Genomic DNA, 12,788 nt, shown 5'->3' with positions numbered 1-12,788 from the left:
CCCAACCCCAACCCCAACCCCAACCCCAACCCCAACCCCAACCCCAACCCCAACCCCAACCCCAACCCCACCCAGATTTTATTGAGTTTATTAATATGAAATAGAGAATAAAATTCGCCCTTGCTGATATTCGCTACGTCCAGACTGAAATCGAAAAGATACTCAACCGAACAAGCAATAAGACGCAACGCACCAACGAAGCCACAGATTCAAAACAAAAATCAAATGATCATAGTCTTAAATCTTCCCTATCGAAATCTGCGAATTTTAGCACAACTCCACAGAAAAAAGTAGCACATAAGGAGTCAAGGCAAACCTCTCCAAAAGCCAAGCGGAAGGAGGATGAAAAGATAAAAGTATAAACCTTTGGAACTTCTCCAGAAACAACGAAAGGCATCTTTGGAATGAGTACAATCAAATAGGAGAAGGAGGAACCGAGAAGATCAATGCCTCTGATTCAGAAGGAAGAGAATAGACCGAATAGCTAGCTCAATTAAGGAAGTTCGCAGAAGAGTATAATGATGATGTGGAAGTAGAAGGAGAAGGAGAGGATGGGAAATAGCAACATTTCAATAAAGGAAGTGAAGGAGGTAAAAGAAATAAGCAAGCCTCCAGTCTTCAAAAAGACAAAAGAAAGCGAATTATCCCCTAAGAAAACCTTAAAAGACATTGAAGTAATCAAGAGTCCTCGATCACCAAAGACCCCAAAAACTCCAAGGATGAAGAAGACAGAAATATAGATCCTTCCGTCGACTATCACCATGCCCTAAAAAGTCGAAATCCCTTACCATCTGCAAGATAAAAATACAATTCCACTACGCACATAGTAAAAATACCTCATCCATAAGTATGCATATGGAGAAAATGCCGAAAAAGAGACCGAATTGAAGTAAAGATACAAATTGTTGGATCAGAGGTTGTAGCGTATAAAGAAACAATTCGTAGCAAAGCCAGACCTCGGGTTCGAGGAAGATGAAAGTATGGCGGAATTTAGAAACCTCAAAAAGCAGGTACTTCAGAAGTACTATCGATACTCTCCAATGACAAAGCTACTGAGGATAAACGAAAAATTAAAAAGAGACCATTAGAGGAGCGTTTCGCATCAGGAGCGAAAACGTCGTTAGAAAAGTTTGCACGAGGATGATAAGCCAAAATGGGAACACTGATTACTAGCTTTTCATACGCATATAATTATAGAGATACTATGTTATCGACTGGCAGAGCGGCAAGCGGTTGGTATGTTCTATTGGGTTGGGGCATTTTCAGTTAGGAATTGAGTAAAATTTCAAAAAATAACTATTATTATTTCGATGAGCATAAAAATGCAGCAGAGATAGGAAGGAAACCCGACCTTTCACTTCACAATACGCATTCAAAATAATCGGCCAGTCATTAGCTCCTCTGCCTCGGCGCATAGCATCGGTTTTGCAGCATTGGGTAACTCTTCACGGCCGTTTCAACCATCCCCCATTCCATATTCTACTATTCCTCCCCTCTCTGTTTCTTCTTCCTACTCGTCAAATTCACTTCGTCACATGCCACAAAGCTCCAACATTGCCTCTAGAATTCCCCAATCTCCTTTCTTGGACATTGTCCGGACGCCTCTCCCCCTACCGAACAATAAATAACAAGTTTGCTAAAAAAACTAACTTGACTAATCACTCATAGACTAGCTCTTGACTCTGGACCAAAAATGGGAAGCGGTTGGGTAGACCGTTGGAGCGAAAGCCACGCTATAATAAATGCATATCCAATAAACATAATCAGTCCGGTTATAGAATTCTAATTTCACTGAGGATTAATACTCAGAAATCGTAACGTTGACAGATGAAGAACGACGCTTCTTCAACAACTTCATCAAAGAGGAGAGCCGCAATCTCTCAGACTCAATTTTTAGAAACGTGACGATAGAGAACAACAGGACTTGCCAAGTCCTCCAGGAGAGGAAAAAGGTGATCCGCAACTTCTTCCGCCCAAAGGGCAGCTTCATCAAAGACGACCGCACTTGCTGCAACTCCTTCAACAACCTCGATTCGCTTGCTGATTCGTCGAAACGTGGATCTCCGTGCATCAGTGACCGTCAGAGCTCCCATTCGAAGGCTCTGGTGGGTGCTACGCGATAGGCATCATTTAATAATTGAGTGATATTTCTGTCACTATAATTGAATCATGTTTAAGCTACCCATATCTGTGCCTTTCGGCTTACTTTCTCGCTGCATCCGGGCGGGATTCTCCTCCTTCAAGCAGTACCCCTTCCTCACTGAACTGGGACTCCAGGAGACCAACCTCGGCGCCTACTACAATGGCAAGTGGCAGGCCACCGATAGCAAGCATGAGTTCCACACCATCAATCCTGCCAACGAAACCATGATCGCCCGCACCCACACAGCCTCGCTCAAGGACTACGAGAATGCCATCGGAGCCATGGGAGAGGCCCAGAAGGAATGGTCAGGAGTTCCCATGCCAGTCCGTGGTGAGATTGTCAGACAAATCGGAGAGGCATTCAGAGCTAAAAAGGAACCTCTTGGCAGGTTGGTTTCCCTGGAGATGGGAAAGATTCTTTCTGAAGGTTTGGGAGAAGTGCAAGAGACTATTGATGTTTGCGATATGGCATGCGGACTCTCAAGGACCATCGGGTAATAAAGATGATAGCATAGTGGACAAGTCTTCAACTCTGAACGCAAGGACCACTTCATGATGGAAGTTTGGAATCCCCTTGGAACTGTAGGCGTTATCACTGCTTTCAACTTCCCCAATGCAGTCTTTGCCTGGAATGCTGCTATTGCACTGATATGCGGTGACACCGTTACCTGGAAGGGCGCCCCCGCTTCCTCCCTTGTCACCATCGCCACTGCTAAGATCATTGGTGATGTCTTAAAAAAGAACAATATCAATCCCAACGTCCTCACCGTCCTGCAAGGAGGAGCTGATATCGGCTAGGCCATGACCAAAGATCCCCGCATTCCTCTTGTCTCCTTCACTGGCTCAAGCAGAGTGGGAGCTATTGTGCGAAGCTAGGTGGAGAAAAGATTCGGACGCGTTTTGCTCGAGCTCGGAGGAAACAATGCTACCATCATCCATGAAGACGCCAATCTCGAACTGGCCTTTAAAGCTTGCACCTTCGCAGCTGTGGGAACCTGTGGGCAGCGCTGCACCACTCTCCGCAGACTACTCATCCACGAGAAGCATTTCGACTACTTTGTTGATAAGCTAGTCAAGGCTTATTCCTCTGTCAAGATCGGCGATCCTCTCGACGCTGCCACTCTCTGTGGTCCTCTCAACAACTCCGCCGCTGTCGACATCTATACGTCTGCCTTGGAGAACATCACCAAAGCTGGAGGAAAGATTCTCTATGGTGGAAAGAGGCTAAAAGGAAGCGGTTACTTTGTTCAACCCACCATCGTCTAGGCTCCCAAGGGTGCATCCTTCCTTCAGGAGGAGTATTTCTGTCCCATTCTCTTCGTTCAACGCTACTCCTCTCTTGAGGAAGCTATTCAGATCAACAACAGTGTTCCTCAGGGCCTCAGCAGCAGTCTCTTCACTCAAAACGTGAGCAACGCCTTCCGCTGGATCGGTCCTCACGGTTCAGACTGCGGTATCGTCAACGTCAACATCGGTCCCTCTGGCGCTGAGATCGGAGGAGCCTTCGGTGGTGAGAAGCAGACAGGAGGAGGCAGAGAGTCAGGATCCGACAGTTGGAAGCAGTACATGCGCAGAGCCACTTGCACCATCAACTATGGAACCAAGATGCCACTAGCACAAGGAGTCAACTTTGATCTGTGAAGATAAATCCTCGATTAATACTCATCATGAAAATAAATATCAGATGTATTACTTTTTGAAAATAATTTAATCTTAAAATATTTTTGATTTTTTTGTCCAATCTCACAGTAAAGTGTGTTTTTTTTGTCTTATAATGATTAAAATAGCCTATGTTCCAAGTCTCGATGATAAGAATATCTTTTATTTATCTTTCATCGAGAAAAAAGAATGACAATGATCAGAAATTAATCGTTATTTAAAAAATCAAAGCCTCATATGCTCTTATTCTCCAAGATATATTCATAAAAATATTTTGAAATGACTGAACTCGTAGCAAACACTGTTGCTGAGCTTAAAGCCATCGCCGCCAAGAACAAGGCCATTTTAGTGGACTTCCACGCCACCTGGTGCGGCCCATGCAAGGCCATCGCCCCTCACCTCAAAGATTAATCCCTAAGGTATGGTATCGTCGTTGTGAAAGTCGACGTTGATGAGGTTCCAGATGCAGCTGAACTCTATCATGTTAATGCGATGCCTACCTTTGTTATACTCGATAGAAACGGCGCCGTCATCTAAAGATAAGTTGGAGCAAACAAAGAAAATATCAGGAAAATTATCGTAAAGACCGCTTAGTTCAGCAAATGATCTATGAACCATCAAAAATTATCATCACTTTTAAGGGCATTTAGTCACTGCAGTCTGGAAAGAAACGGCAATTGTTGGAACTGTTTACTTTTTAACATATCTTGATTAAATGCATTTGGTTTTTAAGAATAACAATAAAAAGACATGAAGCATCCAATGCTCCGGCAGTAAAAATTATAATTTCATATTCAAAATTCCTTTGGGAAACTTGCCTGCTTCCTTTAAGATAATACTGAAAAGAATATTAAAGATCAAGTCGTCCATATGAATAGCATAATCATGCTAATTTATTGTTTATTATCTGTTTAAATGTTCAAAAAGTTTAAATCTAGTATGCAAGCTATGTGTAAGAAGGTATTTTATTTTTCTTTATCGATTAATATTAAAGACCAATATTAAATGTTATAATATACTTATCCTGGAAAATTCAAACTCAATAAGACCGCCAGAAGAGTCAAATCCAAGGACTACGATATTTGATTTATATTTAATTTAAATTCTTGGTCACGACCAAGAATTCCTATCCATGGCTATCCATGACTTATCCTGGAATCAACTCATAAATGTAGGACTAATAAATACAACTTTTTACTTTTGATGATATAATGTTTTATGATTATGCTTTCTGCTTTATTATACTACTTAAATTGAAGAATATTCTATAATAAGCTATTAAGCTTCTTTATGAATGCTAGCTGGAAAGTGAAATAAATATGATTCTCTATGTGGAAAAAAGTGACTATGGTTGGATTTTAAGTTGATCAAGCATGATAAATCTCAAAAATAAAGGTCATCCTTAAAATCGAATTACACAAATAATGAATCAAATCATCTTTATATAGCTTATATTCCCTTCAAAATGAGAAAACAAAGGCTTAAAAGTGTCTTTTTCTTCATCTCAAAAAATTTTTTAATCAGAAATCGTCCGCATTTTTCAATTTTTACCTTATTTGTGCTACCGCTTCCCAAGCATATCTATAAAAATAATTTGAAAAAGATGACTGAGCACGAAGCCAAGACCCTTAAGGAGCTAATTGAGTACGCCAGCAAGAACAAGGCCATTGTTGTCGACTTCCACGCCACCTGGTGCGGTCCATGCGTGAAAATCGGCCCCTACATCATCAAGAAGTGCCAAGAAAATGGAATCACTCTTGTAAAGGTGAATGTTGACGATAACCAAGAAGCTGCTCAGAAGTTTGGAGTGACAGCCATGCCCACCTTCGCTGTGCTCAATGAAAAGGGAGAAGCTTTGCTTACCAAGACTGGCGGAACCGAAGCAATCGTCAACGAAATCATCGAATTTGCTTTGAAACACAAATGATCTCGTCAACCATCAAAATGCTAAATGACTTTGAACATCTATTTCTTTTGGATTTCGGATTTTTAACTTTTTTGTTTCTTCCTTTGATTGTATAATTAGAAATATAAAATAGCCACATTAATTAAAGATCATGACTCTTGCCTGATAATAAAAATGATCTTGGCATGGTATTTTCTATATCTTGCTTTGAAGAGTATGCGAGTATGATCAGGGTCTGAAATTAAGTATAATTTTTGATATTAAAGCTTCAAAAACTGTAAAAGATGCAAAGAGTTTGGCAATCCCACGACATAGCTACTTTTGTTGGCTATTATGACAACCTTATTCATCCCTTACATAAAATTTCAGTCTTTTTCCTGTTGCCAAACAGATAATGCTCAATATTTCTTTATATTCTTAATCGGGAAAAAGGCTTGATAAAGATGATGAAAAAAGATTTATCATTTCTTAAAATTTCAAAACCTCAAATGCTTTTATAATCCAAGATATATTCTTAAAGATATTTTGGAGATGAGTTAAACCTTGCCAAAAGCAAAGAGCCTTGCTGAGCTGAAAGCTTTTGTCGCCAAGCACAAGGCCACTTTGATCGATTTCCACGCCTTTTGGTGCTTTCCATGCAGACACATCGCCCCCTACCTCTAAGTTTAAGCCTAAAAGCATAACATAGCTGTTTTAAAAGTCGAAGTAGATGATCTTTGGAAGTGTTTTTATCTTTGAAATATTGATTAAATGGTTTAACTTTGGAAGATAACAAAAAAGGGAAGCAAACATTCAATTATCTATGAAAGTAAAAATCATTTAGCTTGGTATTAAGCGCATATCTGGGACTTAATGGTTGGCTTATACAATTTATCATGCAAGGGATCAAAATAGTTGTTCCCGTGTCGAACGATATTGAAAATAGGTTGAAGTCTTGTTTGTAAGGGTGAAAATCGCTTCGAAAGACGTGAACCAATCTCACACTAAATATTTTTTTTTTCTATTCATGAAAAACATAGTCTACGTCCAAGTCCAAATAATACAAATAATATTTTTTTCATTTTTAATCAGGAAAAAAGTATGATGATGATTATCAGAAATTAATTTTTATTTAAATTTCAACATCTATATGTTCTTATGCTTCAAGATTTATCGATAAAGATATTTTAAAAATGGCTTAGGAAATACCAACAATAAAAACTCTTGCTGAGCTAAAAGCCATCGCCGCCAAGCACAAAGCCATTTTGGTGGCCTTCCACGCCACCTGGTGCGGCCCATGGCAGGCCATCGCCCCCTACCTAAAGATTTAATGCTAAAGGAATGATGTCGTCCTTGTGAAAGTCGGCGTTGATGAGACACTATTTGCCACTGAGGTCTACGGAGTTGAGAAAGTACCTACCTTCATAGTCCTCGATAGCCAAGGAGAGGTGATCCAAAAAACAGTTGGAGCAAGTAAGCAAGAAGTCAATCAGGCAGTCACAACGACCATTAATCACAGCAAATGATCTATGAACCATCAAAGATTATGATCACTTTTAATAGTATTTAATCAAGGCACTCTGGAAAGGAACAGCGATCGTTGGAACTGTTTTATTTTTCAACATATTATTGTGGTTAAATAAGTTTAGGTTTAGAAGATCACATAAAAAACAAAGGGAAACATTTATATTCCTTCGATGATTTAGCTTGATATTTAACTCATATCAGGCAAACCAGCCTTTTTGCTTCAGATAATACTTATACGAAAATTAAAGATGAATTCGTCCATATGCATTTTGAGGTTTACATAAGAACTCGGTTTCATTTCAAATAAGTAATGATTTAATGAGCAAATATTTTTACATAAAGAGTAATACAACTAAAAGTAAGCTAATTTTAAAATATCAAGACTTCATACCGTCACGAAAGTTGCTTTCTAAGATAACTTATGATGCCACGCAAAAGATAGGCTACGATTACTGCTAGCAAGTGCAAGAAAAACATACTTGCTTTTGTGAATGCCGAAAAGATTAGCGCTAAATGACTGGTTCATCAATTTTCGTTGCAAGATATTAAACAGTCGCACCAATCTCACAGTAAAGTGTGTTTTTTTTGTCTTATAATGATTAAAATAGCCTATGTTCCAAGTCTCGATGATAAAAATATTATTTATTTATCTTTCATTGGGAAAAAAGAATGACAATGATCATAAATTAATCGATATTTAAAAAATCGAAACCTCATATGCTCTTATACTGCAAGATATATTCATCAAGATATTTTAAAAATGAGTGTTCACGAAGCAAAAGATCTTAGTGAGCTTAAAGCCATCGCCGCCAAGAACAAGGCCATTTTGGTAGACTTCCACGCCACCTGGTGCGGCCCATGCAAGAGCGTAGGCCCTCACGTCAGAGCTTAATCCACTAACAAAGGTATCGTCTGTGTGAAAGTCGACGTTGATGAGATTCCAGATGCCGCTGAAGCCTATGGTATTCAGGCAATGCCTACCTTTGTTATTCTCGATAACAAAGCTAGCGTCATCTAAACATTAGTTGGAGCAAACAAAGAATGCATCAGCAAAATTATCGCAAAGACCGCTCTGCTCAGCAAATGATCTATGAACCATCAAAAATTATCATCATTTTAATTGTTTTTAACCACTGCAGTCTGGAAAGAAACGGCAATTGTTGGAACTGTTTACTTTTTAACATATCTTGATTAAATGCATTTGGCTTTTAAGAATAAAAATAAAAAGACATGAAGCATTCAATGCTCTGGCAGTAAAAATTATAATTTCATATTCGAAATACCTCTGGGAAACTTGCCTGCTTTCCTTTAAAATAATACTGAAAAGAATATTAAGATCAAGTCGTCCATATGAATCAATGAGCTTACAATCAAATCGAAGTAAACAGCGATTTCGATAGATCTAAAGCTTGCTTACAATATGATAACTTTAATTCCTTTCTAACACATATTCAAAAGTTACCTTGAAACGAGTGGAGAGCAAGCAAACAGCTTAGGTATGCCGCTTGCCGAGACAGGTCACTGTAGTCGGCTTCTATGGCAACTTGTGCATCCCTTACATAAAAATGCGTCGATTTATCGCGGGCACATTATTGCGCGAGCCTTGGCTGCTGTCGGCCAAAAGCTGAGCTCCTCCACAAAGATAATGGAGTGAGTGAGTTTATCGTCAAGAAAGCTATCGCAAAGGCTCTTGAATAGAAATGATCTATGAAGCAGTAAATTATCATCGCTCTTAGATAGTTTGTTTGATCAATTAATTGGGAATGAATGAAAAAGAGAGCTTATAGATAAAAGAGGATCTGATATCGTTAGCATATAAAAGCTAATTTGATTGGTTTCGGCTCTACTTGGCGCCAAAAATGCACAAAGAGCCACTCCTAGGCCGATCAAATTGCAAAAGACTGGAGCCTTTTTAGAAAAGGTGAAATTTGATTGCCAATTTACCATTGTAAAATCTTAAGTATAATTCCATCAATTATTAACTCATGCTGGCTTACCAGCTTCATTCGTATGTCTTTTTGGCCATATTTTTTTGCAAAATGTGAACGACACCATCGTAAACCATCATGTTTTATCTAAGACATGATAAGCATAGTTATGTCCAAACTCCTGACATACAAAATAATGTTTTTTTATTTTTATTTTTCATCGGGAAAAAGTATGATGATGATCAGAAATTAATCGTTATTTAAAAAATCAACATTTCATATGCTCTTATTCTCCAAGATATATTCATAAAGATATTTTGAAAATGACTGAACTCGTAGCAAACAGTGCTAATGAGCTGAAAGCCATCGCCGCCAGCACAAGGCCATTTGGTGGACTTCCACGCCACCTGGTGCGGCCCATGCAAGGCCATCGCCCCTCACCTCAAAGCTTAATCCCTAAGCAAAGGTATCGTCTTTGTGAAAGTCGACGTTGATGTGGCCAATGATGCAGCTGGATTCTATGAAGTTAATGCGATGCCTACCTTTGCTATACTCGATAGCAAAGGCGGCGTGGTCTAAAAATTAGTTGGAGCAAACAAAGACAAACTAAACGTGCTTATCGCAAAGGTCGCTCTGCTCAACAAATGATCTATGAACCATCAAAAATTATCATCACTTTTAAGGGTATTTAACCACTGCAGTCTGGAAAGAAACGGCGATTGTTGGAACTGTTTTACATTTTTAACATATCTTGATTAAAGAGCTTTGCTTTGGAAGATCAAATAAAAACAAAGGGAAACATCCTGATACCCAATAGGGAATCATAATCGGAATTCAGTCCCTATTACAAGCCAAGATAAATTATGAATGATAAGCTGACTATCAAACTCCATATTAACGTTCCTTCATTTATTGGGCAGTTTCGGAAGCTTCCTTTGTCTTGGTCTCTCCACTGGATCTGCGTTTGAGGAAGATGATTATTCCAATTCCGATGACTAAATAGATGCAAATATACTCAGGACGCCGATAGGGATGGTAATTCCTAGGATAAGGGCTAAATTAATCTTCGATTCGCTAGTATTACTGGATGTAGATGATGTGGATGTTGTAGACAACACATTAACGCTTTTGAGAGCGTTTAGGTTGCTCAGGGAAGCAGTGGAGACCGAAGCCCCATTGATGCTAAAAGTAGTCGAAAGAGAACCGCTAACCACCGATTTGAAGAGGGAGTTTTGCTGGAAATCACTCAAAGAACTGAAGCCGAGAGCCTCGGAAACCTCCTTCACAAATAACGAAAATATTTGGAAGAAGAGAGCCTTCTCCATCGCACTGGACAGGTTTGTAGTATTGGCGTACTCGAGCAAAGCGCCCACGATGCTGACCTAGTAGTAGAAGGATTTGAGGCATTGGCTGCCGGTTAGAGTGGCTCCACTTGGACAAGAGGTGCAGAGAGTGGCCTACGAAACACAGGTGAAGCAAGTACTGGCGCAGGATGCAAAAAGGCCGCTTTCGGTACCGTTGACGGTGGAGACGAGGTAGTAGCCAGACGAAGCAGTGTAGCAGGAAGTGGGACCGCTACAGTCGGCACAACCGGTGGGACAGTTGACGCAAATCGAGGAAGAGTCAAGATAATAACCAATGTTGCACTAGAAGCAGGTGGTGGAGTCGGTCATTGAACAGCTGGCGCAATTAGGCAAGGAAGGACAGGCGAAACAATTACCCGAAGAGAGATACTGGTTGAAGTAGCAGAATGTACAGCTGTTAGTGGAATTACAAGCCAAGGAGGCGGTACAAGCGCCATTGACTAGCTGGTAGAAAGAGGCACAAGCAGTGCATGTCAAGTTGGAGTCGTAACTGACGCACGGAAGTCCAGGAGGAACACCGCATCCATTTTCCTTGGGGGCGTATCCTTGGCGGCAAGTAGTGCAAGACAAGGCATCGACGCACAATTGGCAATTATTAGGGCAGGGGTAGCATATGCCACTAGCTAGGTATTGGGATTAAAGGCAACTGGTGCATGTGTTGGGGTCGTTTCCGCAAGTGGCGCACCCGTTGAAACAGGCAACACAGGTTGAGCTGGTTCCGAACTGAGCATAACCGATGCTGCAAGCGCCTGTATCGCAATTACCGGCCTTGCTGATGTCACATTTTATGCAGTTGCTTGCACAGGCTGTACAGACACCAGAAGAAGGGTATAGCCACTAATACAGCTCAGAGAATAATTTCTATTGCTCTGGCTGCAGGTGAGGGCATTGACATCATTGCATCTTTTGCAATTTCCACCGATGAAATTGAATCCTTTGTAGCAAGTAAGACACTGAGAGTTGTTAGCAGTGCTTGCAGATCCAGAGCATGTCTTGCAGGAGAGGTCGCACTTGACCAGGATCTGATTGACTAATGCGTATCCATCGTCAGCGTCTGTGCATACCTTCACGCTGCTTGACGACAAATCGCATTTCTTGCAACCAGCAGGACAGATAATGTAGGCTCCTTCAGATGAAAGACTGACAGAAGCTGTCGTATCGGGCTAGCGAACGCACCCGCCGTCTTGGAGGATGAAATCCCTGCTGCAGATAATGCAAGTGGTCGGAGAGCATACCTCGCAATTTTTAGCACATTTTGAACATTTTTTATCGTTTATGTAATAGCCGATCTTGCAAAGACTGCAGGCCTGAGCATTGCAGGCTCACAATGAGAAGTACAGGACAGGCATTTATTGTTCCAGAAGTAGGCACCCACTCCACATGTGCACGTCGATCCCACTAAAAATTGCTCTCCTGGGCACGTGATCGCTGAGCATGTCGTATTTCCGTCAGATAACGCGTATCCTTCATTGCAGGCAAGGCAGATATTGCTGCTGACCTTGAAGTAGCAGGCTGCACAGTTGTTGATGGGACAGATGGTGGTGATGACGCATTTGTTTCGTATAGGTAGAAGCCTTATACGCAGCCAGTGCAGACGGGGGCTGTTGATTGGCAGGTGTAGCAGTAGAGGTCGATCGAGGAGCAAAGGTAGCAGTTGAAGTCTGTTTGGTTGAGGTAGAAAAGCTCCCTGCAGGACATGCACTGGCCAGTTTATGTGCATTGCTGGCAGTAGTTTCCCCCACAGAAGGCGCATGCTCCATTCTTGAGGTAATACCCCTAAGGGCATTGGATGAGGCATCGAGTCTTAGTGGCGGTGAGAGTGTATCCAGGGTAGCAGGCACCGCATTCGGTGGCTGAAGTGCAGCTCATGCATCCATTAATTCCGCAATCCCAGTCGCAGGAGAGACTGGAATAACCCATTAAGGTCCCAGCTGCACAAGTCATGCACGTAGTTGCTGAGGCACAGGCCAAGCAGTTAGAAATTGAACATAAAGATTTGCATGCGTTTTGAGGAGCGTGTAGCCTGAAGCGCATACCAAGCAAGTTGTGTCTGAGAGGCAAGATTGGCAATTGGGAATGCTGCCAAGCAAGGAGGCAGCAGGATGCAGAATCAGTTGAAAGTTGATACGAGTATGCACACTGTTCGCAAGAGTTCACTCCATTGCATTTCAAGCAATTAAGAATAGAGCAAACATCGTTTTGCATCGATTACTGGTAGTGTTACCTTCCATCCAACCATGCACTGCGTGCAAATTGCTGGATCTGCCTAGCAGCTAAGGCAGT

General features: G+C 41.1%; 2 protein-coding genes across 2 annotated transcripts; both read left to right on the top strand.

The window, feature by feature from the left end:
• Positions 1 to 1,827: 1,827 nt before the first annotated feature.
• On the top strand, positions 1,828 to 3,783 carry LOC116245564 (aldehyde dehydrogenase family 7 member B4-like; the record flags this gene model as incomplete). Its single annotated transcript, XM_050075549.1, is given in 2 exon segments — positions 1,828 to 2,105; positions 2,179 to 3,783. Coding segments are annotated over 2 exon segments (1,883 nt in total), but the record flags the coding sequence as incomplete, so codon positions are not given.
• A 1,621-nt stretch (positions 3,784 to 5,404) lies between these two features.
• LOC116245563 (uncharacterized) lies at positions 5,405 to 5,728 on the top strand. Its single transcript, XM_031617044.1, has one exon. It carries the CDS (start codon positions 5,405 to 5,407, stop codon positions 5,726 to 5,728), a length of 324 nt encoding a protein of 107 aa, XP_031472904.1.
• Positions 5,729 to 12,788: the final 7,060 nt, after the last annotated feature.

Source organism: Nymphaea colorata, unplaced genomic scaffold (assembly GCF_008831285.2).
Source record: "Nymphaea colorata isolate Beijing-Zhang1983 unplaced genomic scaffold, ASM883128v2 scaffold0740, whole genome shotgun sequence".
NCBI lineage: Eukaryota > Viridiplantae > Streptophyta > Magnoliopsida > Nymphaeales > Nymphaeaceae > Nymphaea > Nymphaea colorata.
Note: the sequence above shows the minus strand (reverse complement) of the source record. Positions and strands in the feature narration are given on the sequence as shown.